Below are 26,473 nucleotides of genomic sequence, written 5' to 3'. Positions count from 1 at the left end.
ATTTTTACAAATTATTAACCAATCTAAAGTGTTGAAAATAGCTTGAGAGCAAATCTCTTAACTCCATTGGACACTTCAACTGTCTGAGAAGTCTCGTAACTCTACCTCTTCTTCACTCTGCGGGAGCCTCTCGGCATTACGTCTCCTGATTGAAAGTTTTTTAGACAATAACAAGTGAAAATAGTTAGGTTAGATACATTTGAGTAGGCCTGTTTTGTTAAAAATCGATAGCTGTAATGCTTCGGTGCAGAAGGAAGTCCGTGAGCCACGAAGGTAAGTTTGCGAGCAGATTCGGCTAATTTCCGCCTATTAGACAGCCTAGTCAGCTCATCGTTTTTTGTATTACATCACTTATAGTTCTTAATCCTTTAAAATAGAGTTTAGGAAGATGTATGTAACCACAGTCGTTAGCTTTGGTTAACTATTGAAGCCTTTTCTCGTCAAGAGGCTCAACGCGACCGCCGACTTTATTTGCGTGCAGATTAATTTCCGCCTATATTAGACAGCCTGTTTAAAGTTTTATTTTGGTATTGCATCACTCATAGCTCTAACGTTTAAAATAGAGTTTAGGAAGATGTATGTAACCACAATCATTAGCTTTCGTTAGCTCTTAAAGCCTCGTCTCTTGTCAAAAGGCTCAACACGACCGCAGATTTTGATGAACACTGCTGGCAGCAGCGATGTCTGTGTCCGTAACATTCTTATCAATGACAGCGTAATCTCGTATCTCCCTGCTCCCAAGTCATAAACCTTGTATCTCCGATTAAACATGGTTTTGGGGAAATGTTGTGTTAATGTTGGTACACAACAGTATATGATAGCAATATAAGGTATAATACCAACTTTAACGATACAATGTTTAATAACTCAAAAAATATGCAGTTTTTTTAATTTCCTGAAAAATAATGGTTTTGGAGATGCGAGGATTCCGCCGGACAGCGACGATATATTGAACAATGTGGGAAACCAACTAGTTCTGGGGCACCATTGACTTACATAGTTTTTTCCTACTATGACAGTCAATAGTGCACCAGAACCGTGTGGTTACAAACATTCTTACAAATATCTTGTTTTTGTGTTCAGCAGAACAATAAAATGTATACAGGTTCAAAACAACTTGCGGGCGAGTAAATTATGACATAATTTTCATTTTTTGGGTAAACTATTTCTTTAAAAACTAATTCCCCCACCCATCCACTTAAAATTTGGGGTGAAATGGCTATATATTGCTTTATAATATACTAGCCCATTTTTACAGTGACATATTGTTTTCGCTGTTAGGTGAACAATAAAATGATTTTGTGAAAGAAACTCTTGCTTAAATTAGCTTAAATTACCTAAATCTAATCACTTAAATCTAATTTAGTTACAAATACTGATTTAAAAAGAAAAATAATTACTTGTTTAATTACTGCTTGTAATTGTATTTGTTGCGTGAACATTAGAAGAACTTGTAGTGAAAGAAACGTTTTTCTTTAGTTGAAGAAAATTGAACTTTAACTATTTAAATAGAATTTTGTTAAGAATGTTTATTTAAATGACTAATAATTACTGTATTAAATTCACTTTATATTATTAGATGTTATTAAAATATTTACATTGTGTGCGTGTTAATGTGTGTACTGTAGATTATACGTTTCATTTGTTTTCATGTAAACATTTTCTTTTGCAAGTTCTATTATTCATTTACATATGCATTTGACAGACATTCCTTATCCAAAGCGACTTCATGTCATGGCCGACAAACAGAGAGAGACCCAAGTGCGGGGTGAACAAGGTTTTTATTGGCAAACAGCACAAGTCAATAATCCAAGAAGACAGGCAGTGACAACCCCCGACCGCGGGAGTGGAAGTGAGACCACGCCGGAATGGTAGCGACCTCCGAAGAGCGTCGAAGATCCACCGCCGTCGTAAGGAGACAGAGTTCCTTGTTTGGTGAGTCCTCTCGACCCGAATCTCACGAAGAGAGAGAAGTGGTCTGTGCCCGCGAGGAGGGCGGCGCTGCCGATGCAGGCGTGGTACCAGGTGCCAAGAGAGCTTGCGGTCCGGGACGCCAACGGGAACTGTGGAGACAGGGAACAGATCAAGGAGCGTGATAGGAGGTGAATTGAAACCACGGAGAAAACAACACTCGACGGGGTCGAGCGAGGTGAGTGGCGTTAAAGGTGTAAGTAGCGACCGTGACTAAGGCTGGGTCTACGACGGAGACAGAGGCCAAGGCTATAGTGTAACAAGACAGTGTCTAAGGCTATAGGTGAGCCGCAGCTACACCTAGGTCAGTCTGAACTGGCTGAAACATGCAACGGTCAGACACAAGACAAGAGACATCGAGGGGTTATCAAGGGAAGCTAAATGAGGAGGGAATAGTCGACAGGTGTGGGGCAATTATGGGAATAAGTAACCTTAATGAGGGAAGTGTTGTCAGGAGTGTGAGTGCAGAGTGGAAAATCACCAGTTCCAAGGAAAGCCTAAACGGGGACACAAGGGCGGCAACAATGACGCAGACCCCGAGCACGTGGAGCACTCGACAATAACAAGACAACTCCCGTGAAGGTAATCACCCCGCCCTGACCCGAGTTGTGACAGTACCCCCCCCACCAGCGCCCCTAGGCGCTAAGGGAGGGGGCTCACCTCGTCTCCGGTGGAAGTCCACGACCAACGACCGGTCCAGCACATCCCGTGATGGTATCCACGACCTCTCCTCTGTGCCATACCCCTCCCAGTCCACCAAGTATTGGAAGCCCCTGCCGCGGCGGCGAACGTCCAGCAATCTGCATGGGTTTTGGGTCCGGTTGAGGGCGGGAAGAACGTCCCGGATGGCGTCCCGGCTGGGCTCGCGGTGCCGCCAAGAGGGCGTGGAGGAGCGTCGTCGGCGGCGGGCATTAATCCGGCTCTCGACTCGAAGGCAGAGGTCGATTAGTTCCTCCAGGTCCCGGGACGGGTCGAGCGCGGCGATCTCATCAGCAATGCTGGGATGGAGACCGTCGAGAAAGCGCGCGCGTAGTGCCCCTGCGTTCCAGTCGCACGTCGCGGCTAATGTCTTGAAGCGGATCGCGTAATCCGTGATCGTGCCTCTCCCCTGAGAGACACGGGAGAGCTGAGCAGCCGCCTCGTCGCCCCGGGTCGATCTATCAAACAGGCTGGTCATCTCCTCATGGAACTCTCGAAAGGAACGACAACAAGGATCATTGGCGTGCCCGTCCCGTGAGCAGGGTCAGCACGAAGGCAATCCTGGTATCCTCCATCGCATACCGGCACGGTTGAAGAGCAAACACCAGTGAGCACTGTAACAGAAATGCCCGACAGGAGTTAGGATCCCCGTTGTAGAGCGGGGGGCTGTTGGCGTGGGGCTCTGGTTCATTCGAGGCTCCGCGAGATGGAGAATGCTGCGATCCCACAGCGTGGGTGGTTCCCCGGAGGAGTTCGGACACCTGGAGCTGTAACGCCGCCACTTGCCTGTGTAAAGCGTCAACCTCCCGGCCGCAGCGGTGAGGCGAGACGATGCTGTCCTAACAAGACACCTTGCTGTTGGAGTGCCGTGCGCAACGGATCCGGTCCCGCTGGGTCGTGTAGCTGGTCTGACCATTCTGTCATGGCCGTCAAACAGAGAGAGACCCAAGTGCGGGATGAACAAGGTTTTTATTGGAAAACGGCACAAGTCAATAATCCAAGAAGCCAGGCAGCGACAACCCCCGACCGCGGGAGTGGAAGTGAGACCACGCCGGAATGGTAGCGACCTCCGAAGAGCGTCGAAGATCCACTGCTGGCGTAAGGAGACAGAGTTCTGGGTTCGGGAAGTCCTCTCGACCCGAATCTCATGAAGAGAGAGAAGTGGTCTGTGCCCGCGAGGAGGGCGGCGTTGGCGATGCAGGCGTGGTACCAGGTGCCGAGAGAGCTTGCGGTCCGGGACGCCAATGGGAACTGTGGAGACAGGGAACAGATCAAGGAACGTGATAGGAGGTGAATCGAAACCACGTAGAAAACAACACTCGACAGGGTCGAGTGAGGTGAGTGGCGTTAAAGGTGTAAGTAGCGACCGTGACTAAGGCTGGGTCTACGACGGAGACAGAGGCTAAGGCTATAGTGTAACAAGACAGCGTCTAAGGCTATAGGTGAGCCGCAGCTACACCTAGGTCATTCTGAACTGGTTGAAACATGCAACGGTCAGACACAAGACAAGATACATCGAGGGGTTATGAAGGGAAGCTAAATGAGGAGGGAATAGTCGACAGGTGTGGGGCAATTACGGGAATAAGTAACCTTAATGAGGGAAGTGTTGTCAGGAGTGTGAGTGCAGAGTGGAAAATCACCAGTGCCAAGGAAAGCCTAAACGGGGACACAAGGGCGGCAACAATGACGCAGACCCCGAGCACGTGGTCAGCCACCGGCTGACGGTTTCCACGTGCTCGACAATAACAAGACAACTCCCGTGAAGGTAATCACCCCGACCTGACCCGAGTCATGACACTTCAAGGTATATTTTTTAATCAGTATGCACGTTCCCCTAAAAATTAAACCCATAACCTTTGCGCTGCTAACACAACATTGTACCATCTGAGCTACAGGAACATAATTCACCAAAGTGCATTTCAGGTGTATTTTGGGAAACCTTCAACAAACTTCTAAAGTTGGAAATCTAATCATTCTCAATATCTTGCTAACTTGAAATGAATCATAGAAAGAAAGTTAATTAAAAAAGAATGAAATCAAAAAACGACATTGATAGAGTAGAGGGGGTTGATGCGTGCGTACATAGCAACACAAGATTAAATCTTGAAGAGAAAATTTGAGAAAAGCCCTGCCATTGCCTGACCTTGATTAAGAGTAATGTGATGGAGGCAGAGGGCTTTTGTGACCATGTCGATCGTTTTGCATATTGGCTGTGTGTGTCTTAGTTGAGAGACATTTTTATTTGCTCAGCTGGAAGCCACTTGTACTCTGTTGTCAAAACACGAAGCATTTTCTGGATTCAATCAATGCTGAACGGTGTATAACACTTAAGGTTCTGTATAACTTTTTAAATGAACACAGTTGCTATGGTGTATTTGGAGGCTGCTGTAACTCAATAAAACACCTCTACTCAAAAAGCTGCACAATTTGAAGTTATTTATGTCCTCTGCACAGTGCCAGAAAATATAAGTTGAATACTTGCATCAGGGGGTTCATTCAAATCCCCAAATGTGAACAAAGCAATACCAAAGCATTAGTAATACTAAACCTAATTGAGCTCTATTACAGCCCATCACAATGTTTTTTCATTCCAATAACCTCTCTGCTCAGGTCTCTATATACTGTAGAAATTGAAGTTTAAAGATAAAATGCACACTGTCTGACCAGACATCCTATGGCGGCAAATCTGTCCTGCAACAGCTGTAGGGTCTAAAATATGACCCTTCATCTGACCCTGATTCTCACACACACAGTTCTCCTACAGTATATGCCCTTGTAACACACACACACACTTAATCAAGCTCATTAATTACCATCCGATCCCGGCACGGTTCCCCTCTCATTTTTCATAATAATGCCAGCATATGATTCCCAGATTCGTTTTTGTACAAGCACCTGAGTCATGTACACGCTCTGCTGTTTATTACTTTTTAATGCAGCCGTAATGACCAACCTGCTGTTCTCATTGATCAAGATATCCCACACCGAGCAACCGCCAGGCTCTGGTCGTTTTTCAATATTATTCACACGTTAAGCGCAACATGATAGTCCCATGTAATGCCATGACAGTCCTTAAATTCTGCATTACCAGAGGGAGGCAAATGTTTGAAGAGGATTCTGGGAAATAAGCTTATTTGAGGCATGCAGAGGGGAGTGTGAAAATAAGCAGCGAAGATCTGTGGTCCATGTGAAATGGAACCTCTGCAGAGGCCACGGAACAAAGCTAAGAGCAATTCTGAAAAGCAATCTAACACGGAGATTGGAGGAACGCGTCTGGCTTCAGCAGGCACAGCCACATACAGTTTTTAACCTTGGACTTGTGGGAACAGGTACGTGTGTGTGTGTGTGTGTGTGTGTGTGTGTGTGTGTGTGTGTGTGTATGCTCTTTCATGTCACACACCATAAGAGTTCATTTACCATGAAGTACACATGCAATACAAGCACATAGTATACAGTACATGATCAACTAAAATGTTAAGAATCTACTAGAATCTAAAAATCAACAAACACAGTGGGGAGGATATTGGTCCCCACAATGTTGTTCTGTTCGAGTTCCAGCATCCAGAGGACAAAATGCTGCCAAATCACAGCTGATCTTCCAATCACTGAACTCAAAGCTCCATTTGGCGGCAAAGAGAACAAGATGAGCTCCTGGCTTACCACTGAAGTAACGTCTGAATCAGAGCGTAAGGAATAGGTGCAAGCAATTGACTCTCACACGATCTGGATGGACACCATCAATTACTTGAACACAACTGAGTGAATAATGGCAATGGGGAACGCGCATGACTGCTGCCAACTAACAGCTGGAGATACAACAGTAGCCGACGGCGATATCGCATCACATGGCTAAGACAACACTCAGTCCAGAGCTTAAAACAACTACTGTATGTAGATTGCCAAACGGCTCCAGAGGCGATCCTAGGTATATAATGAAAAACAAACTAACTTTATTTCTGCTTACTTGGGTACGACTGAATACTGCCAAGTATACCAAGACTCCAAGCAAGTTTATAAGGTTTCACAGATCAGCTGTGTGCCATTATGGATGATGGCCACTGTTCAGAAATACTGCCAAATATTCTGATTGACCAATCAGAATCACGTATTGCTGAGAGAAGTTATACCCTGAACTCTTTCAGATGGAGTTCGCCTATAGATTTACAGTACATGCTTTAACTTGGATAAAAATGATCAATGTCATATTCACAACGAGCTACTCACTGCAGGTGGAGTCTGCTTCATCTGAACCATCTGGACACTCAGGTTCTCCGTCACATCTCCAGCGGGCTGGGACGCACTGCCCGTTCTTACATGCAAAATCTGTCGTGGCACACGTCTTTTTTGCTGTTAAAGGAAAGAGAGGAAGAAAGGGGACATATGCATTAAATGCACATAAATGTACAATATCTGTTTGTACCACACTTTAAGGGCTAGACTGCAGGAGACGCCAAAATTTGATCATTTTATATATTACATATACCGTAAAAAATGATTACAATCAACTTCATTCAAAGTGAGCATACTTTTAAGAGGACATTTACTTGCCCGGGCATTTGGCGTGACATAGTCTATATGATGGTCCTGTGTCTTAGTGTTTTGTTATGTTGTTTATGTTTTTATCTCTTTTACCTTTTTCTTGTCTTAATCTTGGTTATTTATTTTTATGCTGTTTTATTGGAAAGCACTTTGGTCAACATGAGTTGCTTTTAAATGTGCTATATAAATAAATAAACCAACAAACAAAACAAAGTCATTTTAGCTTTTTAACATTCCTTTAACACAATTAAATAAGTTAAGCAATTTCAATTTTTTTAAGTTAAGTTTAATTAACATAATTGTGACTTGTAGGGCCAAGCTGATTGTACTTAAAAACTTAAGGCAGCAAAAATGTTGACATTGACAGTGCAGATATACAACTGCATCTGGCAACAAATGTTCTGGTGAAGAAAGAAACCAAAACTTAAGAGACCTCATGCTTAAAGATACAAACAACGAAAGGCAAGCACTATGCGGTTAAGTGTACAATATATCTCTGTAGCTGCTTTATGTTGTGTTTGTAGTTTAATTGGGAGGAGAGTTTGAATGAACTGAAGAAACGACTCCAATGGGAGCAATTACGAGGGCACAGGTGCGCGTTATTGTGAATATATGGACCCTTACTTTTGTTTGTCTATGTGTGTAGATAAAGACTGCTTGCTTTAAAGAGTACATAACATCAGATCATGAAAATGAATGAATGGAAATGGTGAATGAATAACAAAGTTATTGGCTTGGCAAAAAGGGAGTCGACTCTGAATCACACCAACGAGTCGTCCCAAGTCCGATTCGCAAACCGCTGCGGATTTACATTTTGCTAGGACTGCTCGCGAAAACTTCACTCTTCTCCCCCAAACACTGAAGCTCGTGAGCCTCATTTGCGGTAGACCAATCACAGTCGACTAGACTATCTGACCAATCACATCAGACTAGGCTAGCGGAAAGGAGGGGATTAGACAGACAGATCGTGGAACGAATCATTTGAGAGTCAGTCAAGAAGTAAGGTAAGAATAACTGCCTATTATTACGAAATAATAGTGTTTTTACACTTTCTATGTACATAAACTTGTTGTTGGACACTCCATAAACCAAAGTAGGACCTTAAAAATCCCTAGTTATGTACTCTTTAAGTCCAGTTCATTTGTGGATGGGGTAAAACAGCCTGAAGGGAGAGCGATTGATGAACCGTTGCGTTGTCTGCTCTCTGGGAGGAAGACTAATAAGAGCTTTATCAGTGGAGGACAAATTGATTCAACAGTTCTCACTTACAAGTAATGCTCTATTCTCCAAATGCTATTGCTGCTTAGCATTTTACATATACTGAAAACAGTATTTAAATAAATAAATTATTATTTTTTATTTTATATGTTTGCAATTTTTTTGTTAAAATGTATATAAAGTCACAGAATAGGTAGTCATACACATTCCCACTCAAAGATAAGACATTATACCTTTAAACTAGGGCTGTCCAGTGTTTCTGCTACATTCATTTTGCCGTGGTGGGCCATCCCGCCAAAAGTCCTCCCCGCCATGACTACAGTGAAGCACTGTTTCCTATGGAGTTATATTGCGGACTATATTAAAAAGGAATTGCAAAATGCATTTGCAAATGCGTTTTCTATTTGTTCGTGTCAAAATTGTGACATAATTCAAACGCAAATGCAAACCGTTTTCATTTGCATTTACGCGAACGTACAATGTCTGCCAAATTTCAAAAGGAAAAGCAAAGTCTATTTGCAAATGAATTACCAGTGTCTTACGAGTTACGACCCTGCCAAATTTAAATCGCAATAGCAATTCCCCATATGCCATTTCACTTCCTCTGGTGTTGCGTATTAAGCCTGCCAAAACTCAAATGAAATCGCAAATCCCTTTGCATTTGCGTTTCCTCCGACTTGTACAGAAACCTGTCAATCAATGGCGGGGGTGGGCTTATTCAATGGGGCGTGTTTGTATCGGGAAGTGACGTCCTTCACCGTCGACTGGAACTTAAGTAGATACATACATGTGATACAGCTAAACACATGAGGAGTGAAGTTACAACTGCACTCACAATCGGCGTTGTAAACAGTGCAGTTTTCAGTTTTTTTGTTTGGAAATAACTCGCGCTGGAACTCTGGGCTCAGAGCGGCACCACTTAGCATGTGAAACTTCAGTGCAGGATGAATAATCATCACCTTCTGCAACATTCCTCTAAACATGTTTGTTTATGATATTCGTTTTCACAGTAGCTACTCCGAGGACATGACATTTCTTGACAACACTGTGACCGTATTTTGCATCATGATTAATACGTGTTGTAAACCATAACAAAACATGTTCACTTTGTATGAATAAACAGCATCCTGCATATCATTGTTGTTCATTATGCATACAGTATAACAAGTTAATAATAAATTACAAAAGTACGTGAATTCTACATCTCTTTATTTGTGTATCATAACATAGTGAGACAAAGACAAACTTGTGCTCCAGTGTTTTAGTGAGTTTGCTGGACACAGAAGTAGCTGTCATCTACAAATTACTGGATGGAGTTGTTGCTGTATTTAAAATTTAATTTCCGAACAGCCTTTTCAACAACATGTGCAGTAAATGAGCCCATCAGCTGATGCACCAACCTGAGAAATTAATGTAATTATGATGAATCCACACGGCTTCAATATGACTTTTATTGGTAGCTCATTGAGATCACCAGACCACTGTTTGTGTTCATCTGTTTATCGAGCCCGTTGAACTTCTTTAAATTATACTTGTTAAGTACCGCAATTGTGATTCATTGTAAAGATTTTCTCTATATGAAACTTTGCATCTGATCCTCATTTGTTCCATTATTGTTATTTTGGCTTTTAGCTGTAGCTGAAACCCTTTTAGCCACAACCAGTGTCACCTTAGCGTTGGACTGACTGCCACCACTGCGACGGTGAATGACGTCACTTCCCGATACAAACACGCCCCATTGAATAAGCCCACCCCCGCCATTGATTGACAGGTTTCTGTACAAGTCGGAGGAAACGCAAATGCAAAGGGATTTGCGATTTCATTTGAGTTTTGGCAGGCTTAATACGCGACACCAGAGGAAGTGAAATAGCATATGGGGAATTGCTATTGCGATTTAAATTTGGCAGGGTCGTAACTCGTAAGACACAGGTAATTCATTTGCAAATAGACTTTGCTTTTCCTTTTGAAATTTGGCAGACATTGTACGTTCGTGTAAATGCAAATGCAAACGGTTTGCAATTGCGTTTGAATTATGTCACAATTTTGACACGACAAATAGAAAACGCATTTGCAAATGCAGTTTGCAATTCCTTTTTAATATAGTCCGCAGTATAACTCCATAGTTTCCCATTCATTCATAATTTGTCCAGCCATTGTTGCTAAGTTTGCAACTCTTGCGCAAGGTCTCGCTTTCCTGGTGCAGGAAACACGCCTGTGAGTGAGCAGCAGACAGTAGGGAGAAGCCAAAGACGCTAAATGAAAAGCCTACAACATTTAGCCAAAAAGCGTAACAGCTAATGCTAATGCCTTGGCTTCCGTTCTTTAAGGTGTGTGTGGGAATTTTATCGGACGTTGTGTCATGGTTATAAAACAGAACTGAAAACAGAAAATATGTAAATGACAACGGCTTTGTTGGGCAATAAGCTGTGTTCAGAGAGTAACGGAAACGGGTCTGAAGTTGCAACTTTTGCTGCCTTCATGCGCTCTCGGAAATTCGACAATTTGCACTTCAACCCAGAAATAATTCATAGAACGACGCTCTTTTAATGTTAAAAGATACTTGTAATGTTTTAATGCTCCTAAATCATTAGTAACATTAATATTACTAAATACTTTTAATGTTAATAAATGCAGACGTTACTTTCGGGTTTGTGGTGGGAAATATCCCACTTCTGAGGTGTCTTTAACGCAGTATTTAAACTACGTAATGATGACACAAATATGATAATTAGTGTAAGACATCATCAAGTGCCACAGTTTCACAAATATCCTAGCTGAAACACTGCTGTCTAATTAATCGATTCCAAAATAAACGTGCGTGTTTATGCATTTATATATGTATATATAAATACACAAACATACATGTATATATTTAAGAAATATCCACGTTTATATTCTATAAATATATATTTATACATACATACATACATACATATATACACAGTATATATACATATATATATATATATATATACAGTATACAGTATATACAGTATATATATATATATATATATATATATGTGTGTGTGTGTGTATACATTTATATATAATTGTATGTGTTTTTTATATACACACATGCATGTTTGTGAATTTATATATACCTGTACATATGCACAACACACACATATATTATAAAAACACATGGCAGAGAAAGTTCTGGCTGATTTAAAAACACTACTTCAAACCTTATTAAACCATAGCTAATTAAAAAAACAAATGACAAATTTACAAAAACTCAAATTCTCCACACTTGTCATGCAAAACTAAAATTAAAACATTCCAAAAAGATGAACTGTGCAAGTGGCCACATCGAAGTCATGGAAATAACCAAATAAAGGCAGAAAACTGTGAATTCATGCTGTTACAGAAAAGTATTCTGTCAAATTTCTCTCTGGAACGGTGAGCAAATCCCAAGCCCTCGCCTCCCATCAGAACAAGAGGATTTCATCTAAGTCTCCCCTATCTCCCCAGCCAAGCTACTTAGACTGAAACAAGCCGAGATTTACCAACTCACACATCACAGGGAACATGTTTCCCATTATCTTCCTCTGAAACCAGTAGGGCCAGTTGGTTTTGGGTTGAGTACCTCCAAATTCTAGAGAAAGAGATGGTCAGTGAGAACCAGTTAATTGCAAAAGATCCCTCACTAGAGCTTTATCACACGGACAAAATGTGACCGTATCCCACACTGCATTACTTTTGAGAAGAACATTTCTTCTCTTAAAGAGTCAGTGTGCCCTTTTTGAAATATTAAAACATTTCTTATATCTTAGTTTGATGTCCCTGCAAAGAGAGAACCCTTTCTGTGGCTCTTTTAAAACAATGTTTGTTTAAGCAATATCCACTATTTCTGGCTCGACCAATGGCGTGAGTTTGGGGCGGGACTTAGTGTTTGGTAAGCGTATGGAATTTTCTTTTATGTGCCACCAGAGGCGCAGACATTCTCATTGTAATTTGCCTTTAATTTTACACAGCAGCAAACATCTATTTTGAAGTGCTGACATATATTGCTTTGACTTTGAGAGCAGAAGGCATGAATGGGGGGGGGAGTTTGGTGTTATGTTGCGTGGGTGTGAGAAAACCCACGCAAAAGCATGTGTGTTTTACTAATTTTCCTCTAGGACTCTCTAGGCAGACGGCCTCAAGCGTCGACTCGTGGGATGTGCTGATTAAAAGATGATACGTATTACAAGCAGCATATATTCCATTATGCACACACTCTGGATATACACAAGACGCACATACATAATTTAAAATCACACGTAAAGTTCCATGAATTAACACAAAATTCTACACAAATGCGTGCTCTGATGCAATCAATCACGTACGCCACATGTATGTCAACATCAAGCATGTGCAATTGTGATTTTTTCATTCCCCCTTGTGAAACTTGAATAGGATTTGCCTAACAGATGTGTTTCTGTTAAGAAACAAAGGGAGAGATTGAGAATGTCTACTTGCACACAAAAACGCAAATAAACCCGTGACATTCCCAGAGTTCCATGCTCCAGAGACCCCATTGCTTACTGAGAGACCACTGGCCTGTGACGATTAGCGGTAGGTAGCAGTCTTTGTATTCCCCGCTATCGTTTTACAGAGCGGGTGGTCTGCATGGGACATGAGTCACCCGACGGCAGCGCAAGGTCAAAGTCCTTCGATTTTCACAAGCCATTTCATCCAAGACTTCGCAGAGAATGTCTGACAGCAGTCTAAACACGACTGACACCTTCAGTTAGCCGGAAACTGCTGAAAAGCCAATGCAATTTTAAAAAGCAGTGGAACAGCTAGGAAATTGTCATTCAATCTGCTTCAAGAGGTATTAGCAGCTTTACTTTGAGCTAACAAAATCACGCCTGAAGGTGATTAGCGCTGGGGTTTTTAAGAGCTTTTAAAAACCAGCAGTCATTTATTAGCTTCTAGCGGCTCTATTCTGGTCTAAAGCTTGTTAATTTTGATGTTAAATTTAATAGTGCACTCATGTTGCCTGGGAGAGGTAAATCGGTTCTAGCAGATCACAGATCTGAGATGTGCTGTTTGGAGAGGCGCTGTGATTGCTTGACTGTGGTTTGTGTGGTCCTGAACGTTCCTTTCAGATAAGATAGCCCACCTATTATGGGATAAGGCAATCGCAGTGCCATCGTGAGCAGGGCTATAAAAATGAACACGTCATAATCGTAAATGGAGTCTGTGAGGAGAGGCACCTCCAGGGGTCACATATTCAGTCTGCCTCCAAATTGTAGATATGTTACAGATGAAATCTTATTTTAAAACAGTATTCAGGCTCGGCAGTACATGTGACCCTGTCTAAGAAAACCCAGCTAAAGTCATTTTTTGTTATTTACTTTATATATAAAATCATTCTACATAATGTAAAGATTCTGTGAAAATATAGCCTTGAAATCTCTCATTTTAACTGAGTAAGGACAGTTCAAAGATAGAAAATCATTGTGACATTATAGAATGAAATCAAAATTTGATGCTCATTATCTCATAAGAGATTTCATAGCCAGGGTCACATTTAGAGTATTTAGTAAATTTGTAAAATGAAAGTAACATAAATACAAAACAAAACTAAACGACTATAAACTAATATTTTATTGATAACACACACGGTTTAAATTGTCAATCTGAAAAAAAATCCTCTGTGAAAAAAATTGTGAAAGTTTTAAATAAATAAATAAATAAATGTTTATATAAAAATTCCATTCACATACTGGTATTTATGGACGTTCTTACAACTATATTGCCATTCATTCTTGATTTTCACTAACACAGAGATAATACACAAAATACACAATCACATATAATTCACTGGCCTGTTAATTTCTCTCCCCTTACAGTCGATAAGATTTACTGCTTGTATTACCGCATGACTGAGACTGGGTAGATTACTTGTAATCTGTAATCAGTAACTGACTACAATTCATATGACAAAATTTGTAGTTAGTAACGTAATCTCTTAGATGAAACATTTTTGGTATACCAGTCCCTACAGGATTTTGCGAAGATTTTTTGTGATTTCTGCGGCCAAAAATGCTTAATTTTGCAGCGGCTTTATTCAAATTTTGCGATAAAAATTGCAGGTTTTTATTTTTTTTAGGGATGCACGATATTATCGGCACGCCGATATTATCGGCAGATAATGGCTTATAAATTAATTATCGGCATCGGCCCGATAAAGAAAATAATGCCGATATGCCTCGCCGATAGGAAGCTGTAATTAAATCATGCTTGTAAAAGCAGCACATTCTTACATTAACTGAGTGCGCAAAGAAATCCATCTCTGCGCCCGTCAGCCGCGCACTGCCTATTTATTGATTAACGCTTTTAACTAAAACACAGAGTAAAAATAAAGTTGAATCCTGCCCATCGTCCATCGGGAGTAGACTTTGAACTTGAGCTCAAGCGTGCATAATATGCAACGCGCCGCCCTGTGACTTTCGTCTCTGCACACTGCCGTTTTGTAGTCTCCATTTCAAAGACACCTATGCTCTTGTTGCTTCTTTAATATTTACCAAATTCATTTTCCAAATGTTTTAAATTATTTCGTTTATCATAATTTTAAAATGTGAAAAGTTCGGCTCGACATTAACCAGGGCTCTAGACTAACTTTTTGCACTGGTTGCACTGGTGCGCCTAACTTTTTTTCTTAGGTGCACCAGCACAAAAGTTAGGTGCACCCAAATTTTCGACCGCATCGCATTTAACACCGCAGTTTTACAAGTTCACTTTTTTTTTTAAATCGCTGTCCATATAGGCAATATTGACTTGATTAAATGACTTGAAATGATTAACTAACAATCTGGTCAACATAAAGTTCTTTATTTGAAGCACAATTCTACAAGAAAGCAGGGCTCTAGACTAACACTTGAGAGATGTGGCACTGGTGCTACCAAGTTATTCAGTTGGTGGCACCAGCCCTTAATTTGATAGCACGAGTCGTGGGGTGAGGTAAGAAAAAAGAATCACTAAAACTTCATTAAAATGTGTTTAATACATTAATAAATCAATTAGAAATTAATACAAATCATTGTTTATGATTGAATTATTTTTATTGTATATGTAAACTCTCTTTCAACACTTTACCATATTTAAAGCTACTTTCTTCCTTTATTTGTTGTGAATGACTCCTATAAGAGAACACAATTCCTTTAATATCAGTGAGTGTTTTTGGGCCCGTCCGTTGTTGTTTGATGAACATTATAAACAGAGATCTTTATTATGCTGCTGCTCGCGCAATATACTGGAACACGTGTTTTGTTTCCCAACTGTTTGGTCACGAAACAAACTGAATACCTATACAAGGTTTCTTGTTAATATGGGATTTTTTAGGTTATTTTGTGTTAATATGTCCGTTTCAGAGTAAGAAGGCGTGAAAGAGAACCCCGTTTAGTATTTTGTGCTCTGACTCTCTGGGCGCGCGCATATCTCAAACAACCCGCGAGACCTCAAGGTTTTTGGTGATTATTCTTCATGAAAGCTGCATTGATACATGTTTGGCTTCTATCAATAGCGACTTACAAATAAATAGTATTTAGCGTGATGTATAACGTTTTGTATGCTTTGCAGTATTGTTAGAGATCTTTATACAATAGTTTAGTGCATAAAGTTTAAACACATGTTTCCTGCATTAGCTTCACATGCATGCAATACTTGCAACACATTTCGTTATCTTTGCTGTTTTGTACCTTAGCAGGGGAAATTCTTGTATTCTGCATATTTATTTAAGTTGCAAGATTGAGCGCTTCACTCGTCTGCTCTTTCGGTCCTTCGCCTCTTACCCGTAACCCACGAATTACGTCTTTGGGGGCAGGGGCACTCATAGATAAGAGAATGGTTGAAGGAGGGGAGACGAAAATGAGTGACTGAATGCGCAGCTTGCGCAATATAACATTTCTGCGCATTAAATTTATAATACGCAAAAATTATATATTGATCAGTTTGACAATCGCACCGGTGCGACCATTAAGAAAAACTTGTCGCACTGGCAGGAAAATTTGTCGCAAAATGAGACCATTTAGTCGCAGTCTAGTGTGTCAGAGCATTGGTTATGATTTTCGGACGGATCAGGCCTTAATTTAACATTCTTAACGAAAAAGTTGTCAATCGTTCTTTTCATCTTCTCTCATCATCCGTGGCTACATCCACTCTGTTTATCTGACGGGCCTAGGCTACTCACCTCTCTCTATCTGACTGCAGCACAGCATTTTCAAACGTACACACACGTACAGGAATATCTGGACCACGGCCAATCAGAGGGGGTCCGCCCTATCTCTGATTGGTTTAGACCACGATATGGGCCTAATGTGTCTGTTGTTGAACCACAGGGAGACTCTCGCAGAGACTTTTTTTTCCCTCGAACGGCTGGTCGCACCGGTGCGGCCTCAGATTTTTTTAGTCGCACCATTGAGAAATTAGGTCGCATGTGCGACCAAATTGGTTGCACTCTAGAGCCCTGTTAACGCTTGTCCGCTTTTCCGGGACAAGTGAATGTTTTGTATGGGCAAGTGAGAGATAACTTTACTTGCCCGACTGGACAAGTAACTTGAAAAAAAATAACAACAGTGCGACATATATGTAGAATAATAAGAATACGTGCATTAGACAGAGCTGTGTGTTTGTGTGTAGTGCGTTTGTCGTGGTGGTGCTTGTTGTGTGTGACAATAATCAAAGGCGCATCGCACTGAGTCCATGTAACTACATGCGGACGCGGAATCCTGTTATTTAAATGTCATCTGGCTGTTCTGCGTGTCTGAGTGAATTACGTGCACAGTTTAACATGCAACACGAGTGATGGTCGAGTATTTGTCTGCGTCTGCACTGTATGAGGATATGAACACATGAACTTCATCTCCAGAGTTGCTCTGAGAGTTTATTATACGAGCGTTTTACTGTTTGAGTGAAGCTATCTGCAAACAAGCGTCTTCCCGAAGACCCGTCAAAATAAAAGTCCTGTTAAATTGATCACTCAGACAAAAAATACTGTGGTGTACTATAGTATTTGCTTTTGAAAATTGTAGTGCCCTTGTAGTGAATTGATAAACACTGTATACTATTATAAAGTTCAAAATCACTATAGTATCTAAGAAATTTACTGCAGTTTACTATAGTATACTACAGTAATTTATGTGGACAAATATACCACTGTTGTATAGTTAAAAAGGAAAAATACACAACTGAGAAATATTCAAACAAATTTAGGTAATCTAAAAATGATACGGCCCTAATTTATTCATCTGTATGTAACATTAATGTCTTTTGTCAGTTACCTGTCTATTCATGATGAACTGCACTTGCATATTTTTTTTTAATGATGACAACAGACGATTTATACTCCTACAGTTTGGCCTGTGCTACCAAACTTTAAACCTTTCTAGCACCAGTGCTATGTGCAAAAAAGTTAACCTACAGCCTTAACACTAATAATAATTACTGCTTGCCTTTGTTTTATAGCAGTCACGGAGAGTAGGCCTATACCCAAATTCAGGTGGCCAAAGCGGACACTAGTTAAAATGCTTAGAAGCAAACTTTACCAATCTAGATCCGGAACAATTATATTGAGAATTCAAATGAAATATCATTTTTTTATCGCTGGACAAGTAATTTTTGTACTCGGACAAGTGAATGACAAGTTTACTTGTCCGAAGGACAACCACATGACAATGCTTAATGTCAAGCCATGTGAAAAGGCACAGTCACTGAAGTGACCAGGCTATGCCCCCTTGTTTTTTTCCATGGGCTCAGTGCTGGCGCTTATTTTTTTCCCATGCAGCTTATAATTGCGACCAAAGCACCTTGGTTGAAAAAACGCTGTCCAGTGCCTGGCGCTTTTAGCTGCGTAAAAACGCCCGGTGGATAGACAGCATATATCGGTATCGGCATCGGCTATCGGCTTAATTGAGGTGGAAATTATCGGCATATCGGATATCGGCAAAAATCCAACATCGTGCATCACTAATTTTTTTACAGAAAAAGTTAAAAATACTACTTGAATTGGCAAACAGGGTTCTTCTTTAAAACTACCACCTGTGAAAACATTATTTATGCATTTCCTATTATTAAAAGGCATGCAGCAGATTCATACTGAAGGTCTGGAAACCTTGGCCGCTTTAAGTTTAAGGCCTGCCCAAGAGGCCATTTTGACTGACAGGTCAAGCAACCAATCACATTTCGTTTCATGCCACTTCATGTTTATGGTTGTGAAAATGCCTCTGTGATAATGTTTATGAGTTTATGCCATGAACCTTGCATACTTTTAAGAAAACAGCGTTTAGTTGATTGTGATGAATGTTCATTGACACCGATATAAACATGACAGCTTTCTTCATAGATCAGATGGCTTTATGTTGTTTCCAGGTGTGTTGTTTAAGAACGTAACACACACATCGGTGAGGCTGACTTGACTCAAAGCCACCAGCACTGCAACCTTTAGCCAAAAAAAAGCTAATGCTCACGCCTTCAGCTGAATGAAGGAAAGGAGACCAGAGGCTAGTTTTTTTAAATAGATGGCAATGGATGTTGTTTGTAAATTGTAAGTGTTACAGACCTTTCTATCTATGACGTCACATGGCGCATCTTCGGCCAAATTATGCGGAAAATCTGCGGCAATCTCTCAATTTTGCAAGTTGCTGCAAATTTTGCTGAGTTTGTTTGATTATGCGTTAAATTCTGCAAAAGCAAAATCCTGCAGGGCCTGGTATACGTAATCTGACTACTTGTGGATTGTATTCAGATTACTTTTCACTTAAATCTTATTTGATGTTACATATATTGAAGCAGGATCATTTTGTACTATTTTGACAGATACAACGAGGAAAAATATCCCATTCTTTATCACCAACAAGAGCCTCAAAATCTTTTTAAAGTACAGTATGGACAAAATACTAACACTCATATAACTTGTTGTAAGTGTTTACAGATAGTAACAGGGAATAGTTTTCCCATGAGTTTCCTTAAAAATGAAAGGGTGTCTGTTAGGGGTGTGACAAGATCTCGTGCCACAAAATCTCGCAAGATTAAAAATGTGACAAAATTTCTTGTCAAGGTCTCGTGATATCAGCATGATGGGGTTTGATGGTGAAATTAGTATTGAAGATTCCCTGCCACTTTTAAATCATATTATAATTCCTAAAAATAGACGCAAAATTACATTCATTTAAGCAAAATTTTCAAAATGCACCTATTTAGCATTTTGTGATTTTCAGTTGAATAAACAACTATTTTTTCATATATTTCATCATTTAGGATTACTTAAAAATAGTGTAAAAATCTTTTCTTGTAATTGTGAACCCGATCTTGTGTCTCGTCGCATCTCGTGGGCTAAAGACAGAAGTATGGTCCGTCCGTCTGCATCCGCGCGCCATCCGCATGATGCAATTTTCGTCATCAGAACGTGCCGCGAACAACAGCGCATGCGCGAAAAAATTGCACTAGTCCACTAGGGGTCAATACACACACAGAAGGTGTACTCTGTAAAAAAAAGACACAAGTAAATAGCATTACACATTGTGCAAAAACCCTTGATTTGTCAAATATTTATTTGTTGTCATTAAAGTATCGCTACAGTATTTCACCACCAGTATTTTTCTCCAAGACACCAACACACACACACACACACACACACATACGTGTAAGCATGGAAACTCTGATATCTGCAACTCTCTGAGCGCAAAGCTGAAAGAGAATTAGAAATACTAAGTCAACGGGCTGCAAAGGTGACAACCAGATTAAGTCTGAAACCCAGGTGAATTTCAAAAGCACAACTGAACTCCTCAGAGAACACGAGAAGATAAAGCCTTGTGAGTTTGGCATTACACTGACGCTTCACAGCTGAACGCCGAGCGCTAATCTGCCTCTCCTGCCTCTGTATGCAGATTTTGAGAAAGCACCTCATCACACACCTTCTGTAGCCTTTTTGTTTAACACGTCAAGGAGTCTGAATATCTCTGTGAACGAGATAAAAAAGTGAAACATTTACGAGCGTGCAGGCACTCGGGTACGCTCTAGTCAAGGTGCACCTGTGCCAAAAAAGCTTAAAACGAGCATTTTGTCAGGTTAGAATCTGTTCTTGAAGAACATAATACCTTCTTAAAGGAAAAACGATAAATGCACTGTGAAACTAGGTCCATTTAGAGAAACGAGTGGCACAGAGGCGTCCTGCTGAATGGAGCAAAGACGTGCAGCAATTGCTGGTGTCAGCAACTCGGCTGGGAATAAAAGTTTTCCTGAAGTGCTGATCCAGAACCAACATTTTACAACTGAATCTGAGCTTTAAATCCATGCACAAATATGCAAACCTGGACTTAAGGTGGCACACAATTACAACAGCAGCTCAAGTCATGCGCTCAGCAATATATTGTTAAAGGGACAGTTCATAAAAATAACAGTCACTGTTTACACACCTTCTCGTAAATGCAAATTTGTACTGACTTTCTTCTACCAAAGTTCATGGATGGGGACCAGGGGGCTCCAAAAAGAACCAAAAAAGTAGTTCATATGACTTAAAAGCATGGAACAATAACTGTTCCAGAAAGACATATGAGTGGGGAATTGATGACATGACTTTTTAGTGAACTGTCCCTTTAAGAGATGATGCACAATGACACGAGAGAGCAAGAACGAACCACTGATATTGTGGAAAGGACACAAAGGGTAAAATCGTCTATCAGCCTGTTTTAATTTCATTTCGTTCGTCTTCAGCTCTCCCCCACTTTCTATTCTCTCTATCCATCTCCATTGATTTCAGCAATGTTGATGTTGTCCTCAGACAAACAGGAGGATAATAAACATAACTGTGCAGCAAACATTCCTGCATAAATATTTACACTGACCACTAGATTTGCTCCTTTGTCCCTTGTCCATAACATAAAGGGAGATATTTCGACACCGTCGTTCGGTTACCAATATTCTTCAAAATATCTTCTTTTGTGTTCTGCAGAAGAAAGTCATACAGGTTTGAAATGACAAGAGGGTGATGAAACAATGACAGAATTTATATTTTTGGGTGAACTGTCACTTTAAGGTGGCAACAGCAAAATCTATTTTGTTCTTGTTTTTTTGGAGCCCAAAGGCACGAGTTGAAAACACAAGCAACTATCGTTATTTTTAGCACCGAGGCGACATGAACAAACATGCAATCAAATAGATCATATCAGGGTCCATCAACAACAACACATTACAGTTGAGGGCTTTCATTAATAGATCAAACAAAGCTCTTTTTTGGGAGAATGACAGCAAAAAAAATTTTTTTTTCAAACTAGACACATTACAAAGTGTCTAAAAATTAGGTTTAAAGGACGGTCACCTTTCATTGACGTAATGCTATTGTGTTATAGCAGTGAAAAGTACATGGGAGGTAATGCAGTATCTACTGTACATGAAGGAATTTAACATGCGGTTCTTATTAGTGAGGATGAAATACAATTACAGCACATTTATGGCCAAACAATATCTCAATCTGCATCCAACAGTCTCTCTAGTTCAATCCACCTCATGTTTTCATTCTCCATAGCAAAATTTACCCTAAAATGAAAATTCTTTTATCATTTACTCACCCTCACATCATTCCTTTCTTCTGCAGAACACAAAAGAAGATATTTTGAAGAACGAAGGTAGCCGAAGTACCAAACAACAACGGACCCCATTGACTTCCATTGTATGAACCACTGAGACATTTCTCAAAATATCTTATTTCGTGTTCCACAGAACAGAGAGTCATACAGAGGTTTTAAATGACATTAGGGTGAACAAAGAATGACAAAATTTTCATTTTTTTTCAAATATCCCTTAAACAGCTAAGAAACATGGCAATGAAAGCCTCCAGTTGAGCTGCACTTTGACTGTTGAAAGCACTTTCTGTCAGCGTTGGATTCAGTGGATGCGCTTCTTCCCGGATCCACCGAGTCTAGGGTGAGGGTCAACTGCCACGTACAGCACTGTGAAAAATGGCTTAGGACAGTACCGCACACATACTGTATATATACAGCATTCAAATGCACACAAAGAAGCAAGTTCAATGGGTCATACACACTGCAGCATATAAACATTATCCCTGCCACTTCTCATGCTCACTGCTGAGAATTATGTGGTTACAGTATGTGAACTGTGTATATTCAAACCTTTATTTCATGTATTACTTCCATCACTAAAATACTTGTGTCCTTACACTAAAGTATCACCAAAAATCCCTTCATTCTGTACACAACCTTAATGGAGCTCAAACACAAAATGAATGTGTTTATGAAAAAACAACAACATTGAAATATTACAAAGTGCCAAAGATGATTACAAACTTGTTGTGATTGATGTACTCAACAGGGGTTTAGATAACAGCAACAAAACAATACTTGAGACGACATGCTGATAAACTACATCCGATCTCAGCGTGACTCTTACTCTCATTTGTTTTGGAGTGTGTGTGTCTCCCTCATGTGGTTCAGTGCCCGGTCATATCCTATCATCACAGTGTGCGCTCAGCCACGAACAAACTGCCATTTGCTTTATTAATACAAATGTATGTATGTGTGTCTGAGAGCGTTTGGAGGACTTTGTGGGGGGGGGCTTTGACAAAGCGACAGGCCCAGAGACAAAGGATCTGGACAAATCTGCCCTGCTGACCAGTATTGGGTGTAACTAGTTACTAAGTAATTAGTTACTGTAATTTAACTACTTTCCCCTTGAAAAAGTAAAGTAAGGGATTACTCTTATTTTTTCTGTAATTTAATTACAGTTACTTTTGATGTAATTAAACTAAATACTTTGTGTAATATATGTGTGTGCAATAGTGGAATTGACATCAAAATTCAAAGTCCAACTTTAAAATCTGTGCTTTAATGTATAATTCTCACATTTGTAATACTTTGGTCAGTTAATAAGAGTACTTTATGTAGTTTAATATTATTTATTTAAATGAATTAAAAGAGCCGTTTCATGCCTATCCTTGAATCACTTAACTAATCAAGGTTGATATAGGATATAGAAAGTAATTAGTAACAAGTAACTAAATACTTTTTGGAGAGAGTAATTTGTACAGTAATCTAATTACACTATTGAATATGTAATTAGTAACTGGTAATTCATTACTTTTTCAGAGTAACTTACCCAACACTGCTGCTGACATGGAAGAATTCATTTCAATTACTAATGTCCTTAACCACTCGACAAAGACGAAACGCAACAGCCCTTTTTCTAACAGGGTATTGAGGAAAGGAAGGGAGCAGTGCATTAAAAAACAGACACATAAAAACAACCTGCTGCTTTGATTCGCTTGGAGTTTGGGCTAATGATGGTATGACATTATTTCCTTTGCGACAGAGGATTTTCCACCAAAAAAAAACACACTTCTATTTCTTTTAAAACATAATTAAATGAAAACCGGATATGTTTCAGTGTTTAATGAAAAAGAACATTTCATTTTTTTTATTTGATATATTTATACTATATAAATTTAGAACCAAAACATGTTACATTTTATTTATATGTACAGTATATTGTAATGAGCAGGTGTTAAACCTTTACAAACCTTTTATTCTCGTGCATTTTCTTTTGGATTCGATTTTTAGCCTAAACTGTTTATATGCAAATCAAACAACTCTTAACACGTTCTGTCTAAAATGGTCAGTGGTTGCGTTTTTGTTTTTTCATTTCCTGTCTGCTGTTTGCAATGTGGCCTCTCGCTCTCTGTTTATGCCACACATATCTCCCTCTCCGTTTACGTCGCGCTCACTCTCCCTCCTCCTTTGTTGTTTAGTCTTTGTCTCAGCGTTGCTTTTTTGCAGCCATGGCAATATTGTGGAAGCCCCACCATCACTCATTACAGGGCAGGGTGTGTGTCTGTGTTGGTTTTAAGGGGAGCGCTGGTCTCTCCTGTGAATATAGTAATGCTGTTGGGGACTGTTCTTTTCCTACATCCTTTTCACAGACACCTATATTTTATTAGAATATACACTTACATACCCTCATCCATTATCCATCCAATGCAAGAAAACACGGGCATCCATAGTATGTCACGGCCAGGCATTCCATAGATATGATGCATGCACACTTCACTTCTAAAAAAAATGAAGACCCATGCATTGGGCAACAAATACAGAATTTCTGATACCGTATGAAACGACAACAAGCATGTGATCATGGGTATATCTCTTACAACATGTCTGATATGTCATGCTTGTACTAACCAGGGGACTGTGTGTCTGCTAAAATTAAATTCTCCCTTTTTATTTGCAGTAACGTTCAAAAAAATTACAAATTAGACCAAGAACAGAAATGAGACCGTAAATAAGGTCAATTTATCTGGGAATATCAGACCTTGTCGCGAATGGCAATTCAGAATCACGTTTCAACATTTACAATGTATTTAAAGGAATAGTTTTCTAAAAATCTTCAAATTCTGCCATCACTTATTCTCCTTCATGTCATTCAAAACCTGTATGACTGTCTCTGCTGTGAAACACATGAGAAGATATTTTGTGAAATGACTCCGTGGTTTTGTATCCACACAATGTAAGTAAATGGGGTCTAATGTTGTTTGGTAACAAACATTCTTCAAAATGTCTTTTCTGGGTTTTTTTGCAGAAGAAAGCAATTCATACAGCTTTGGAATGACAAGAGTAAATGATCAAATTTTTATTTTTGGGTCAACTACCCCATTAACAATTTAACAATACCCAAGTAAAATCAAATGTATCTGTTAACATTAGTGAACAATAAACTAACTTAAATGAACAATAAACAACTCTATTTGTATTAGAAACATTCAGAAAAACTAATGGTAAAAAATGTGGTAAAAATATGTTGCTCTGTGTTAATTCATGTCAAATAATGCATTAACAAATTTTAAGAAATGAGACAGTATTGTTACATGTTTTCAATGGGTTTACAGTACAATTCATTCACAAATTGATTAATTATTATGACATTTCTGAAAAAAAGATATCCTAAATATACACAGTCCACAGTCATTTCATTTAAAAAGACTCTAATGAAGCTCAGCGTAACTCATTAGTTCTTTTGTTCATAACTCCTAGTTTGTGTTCCTGTAGCTCAAACAGAAGAGCAAAGCGCTAACATCGGTTTCAGTCTCCAGAGGATGCACATACTGATAAAATAATGTATAGCTTCAAATCAACCTAAATTGAGTTGGATAAAAGCGCCTTTAGACGCATTAATGTCAACGTACTGTAACTCCAAACAATGCAGATGGTAAAGCTCTAAGCAGAGAAGTCCAATAAAAAAAAATCTGCAGCCATTATACCCAACAATCATCACCTCACTAGAGCTCCAGACTGACATTTAGAGTCTCAAATTAGCGCTTTAATTAGCAGCATATGCTTCCCGAATCATAGCAGAGGGGGCTAATAGATCAGACTTTACTGAACCACACACAGCACAAGTATGTAAGTGCTACAATCAAACCCTACACAAACTGCTTCTAATCCTTCATCTAGACCTTGACTGCATGATTTTACTCTACAGTCCTGGCTTTACATGTACAGATTGTCAGATTTTCTTCGTAGATCTTCCCAAAAGTCTTTGCAGATCTTCAGACGGTCATGATAATCACGTTTTTTTAGCTGATCTCGCTCGTACACTGATGGAAATCATTATGGCGTGTGGGAGGGATGCACACAATGACTAAGCTCCTTTGATACGCTGCAAATCTGCTTGATTGGAGAGGAATGAGAAAGCGAGGTTGACATGGCGTTTTGTTGCCGCCTTTGAAGCATCAAACATCTGTGTTTCACGTTGACAGGTCTTTAAAAGCGCTCAAACGCTGTGCAACAATGTAAAATACCAACATGGCGTTTCACAGCTGACCTAATTCATTTATAAACAACACTTTGCAAATAATCACAACATAGAGCTTCATCACTGAACTAATGACTTTATATCATGACTGAGATAATATATAAGCCTATATACTGTAAAGTGCCTTCAAAAAACAAGACTAAGGAATTCTTCAAAGTTCTAACTTTCACCATACATCCTAGATGCCAAAATACAGATATGCAACCAAACCATCCGGTGTGAACTCCACCTCCACAAA

General features: G+C 39.7%; 1 protein-coding gene across 7 annotated transcripts in view; it reads right to left on the bottom strand.

Annotated features, from left to right (window-relative positions):
• The window catches only part of lrp8 (low density lipoprotein receptor-related protein 8, apolipoprotein e receptor), a 177,174-nt gene that overhangs the window by 90,232 nt on the left and 60,469 nt on the right, over positions 1-26,473 (bottom strand). For all 7 annotated transcript variants that reach the window (XM_057338736.1, XM_057338739.1, XM_057338738.1 and 4 more), the window contains exon 3: positions 6,895-7,017. In XM_057338736.1, coding sequence (XP_057194719.1) covers positions 6,895-7,017 — 123 coding nt within the window. The remainder of the gene's footprint in view (positions 1-6,894; positions 7,018-26,473) is intronic.

This window comes from Triplophysa rosa, linkage group LG7 (assembly GCF_024868665.1).
Source record: "Triplophysa rosa linkage group LG7, Trosa_1v2, whole genome shotgun sequence".
NCBI lineage: Eukaryota > Metazoa > Chordata > Actinopteri > Cypriniformes > Nemacheilidae > Triplophysa > Triplophysa rosa.
Note: the sequence above shows the minus strand (reverse complement) of the source record. Positions and strands in the feature narration are given on the sequence as shown.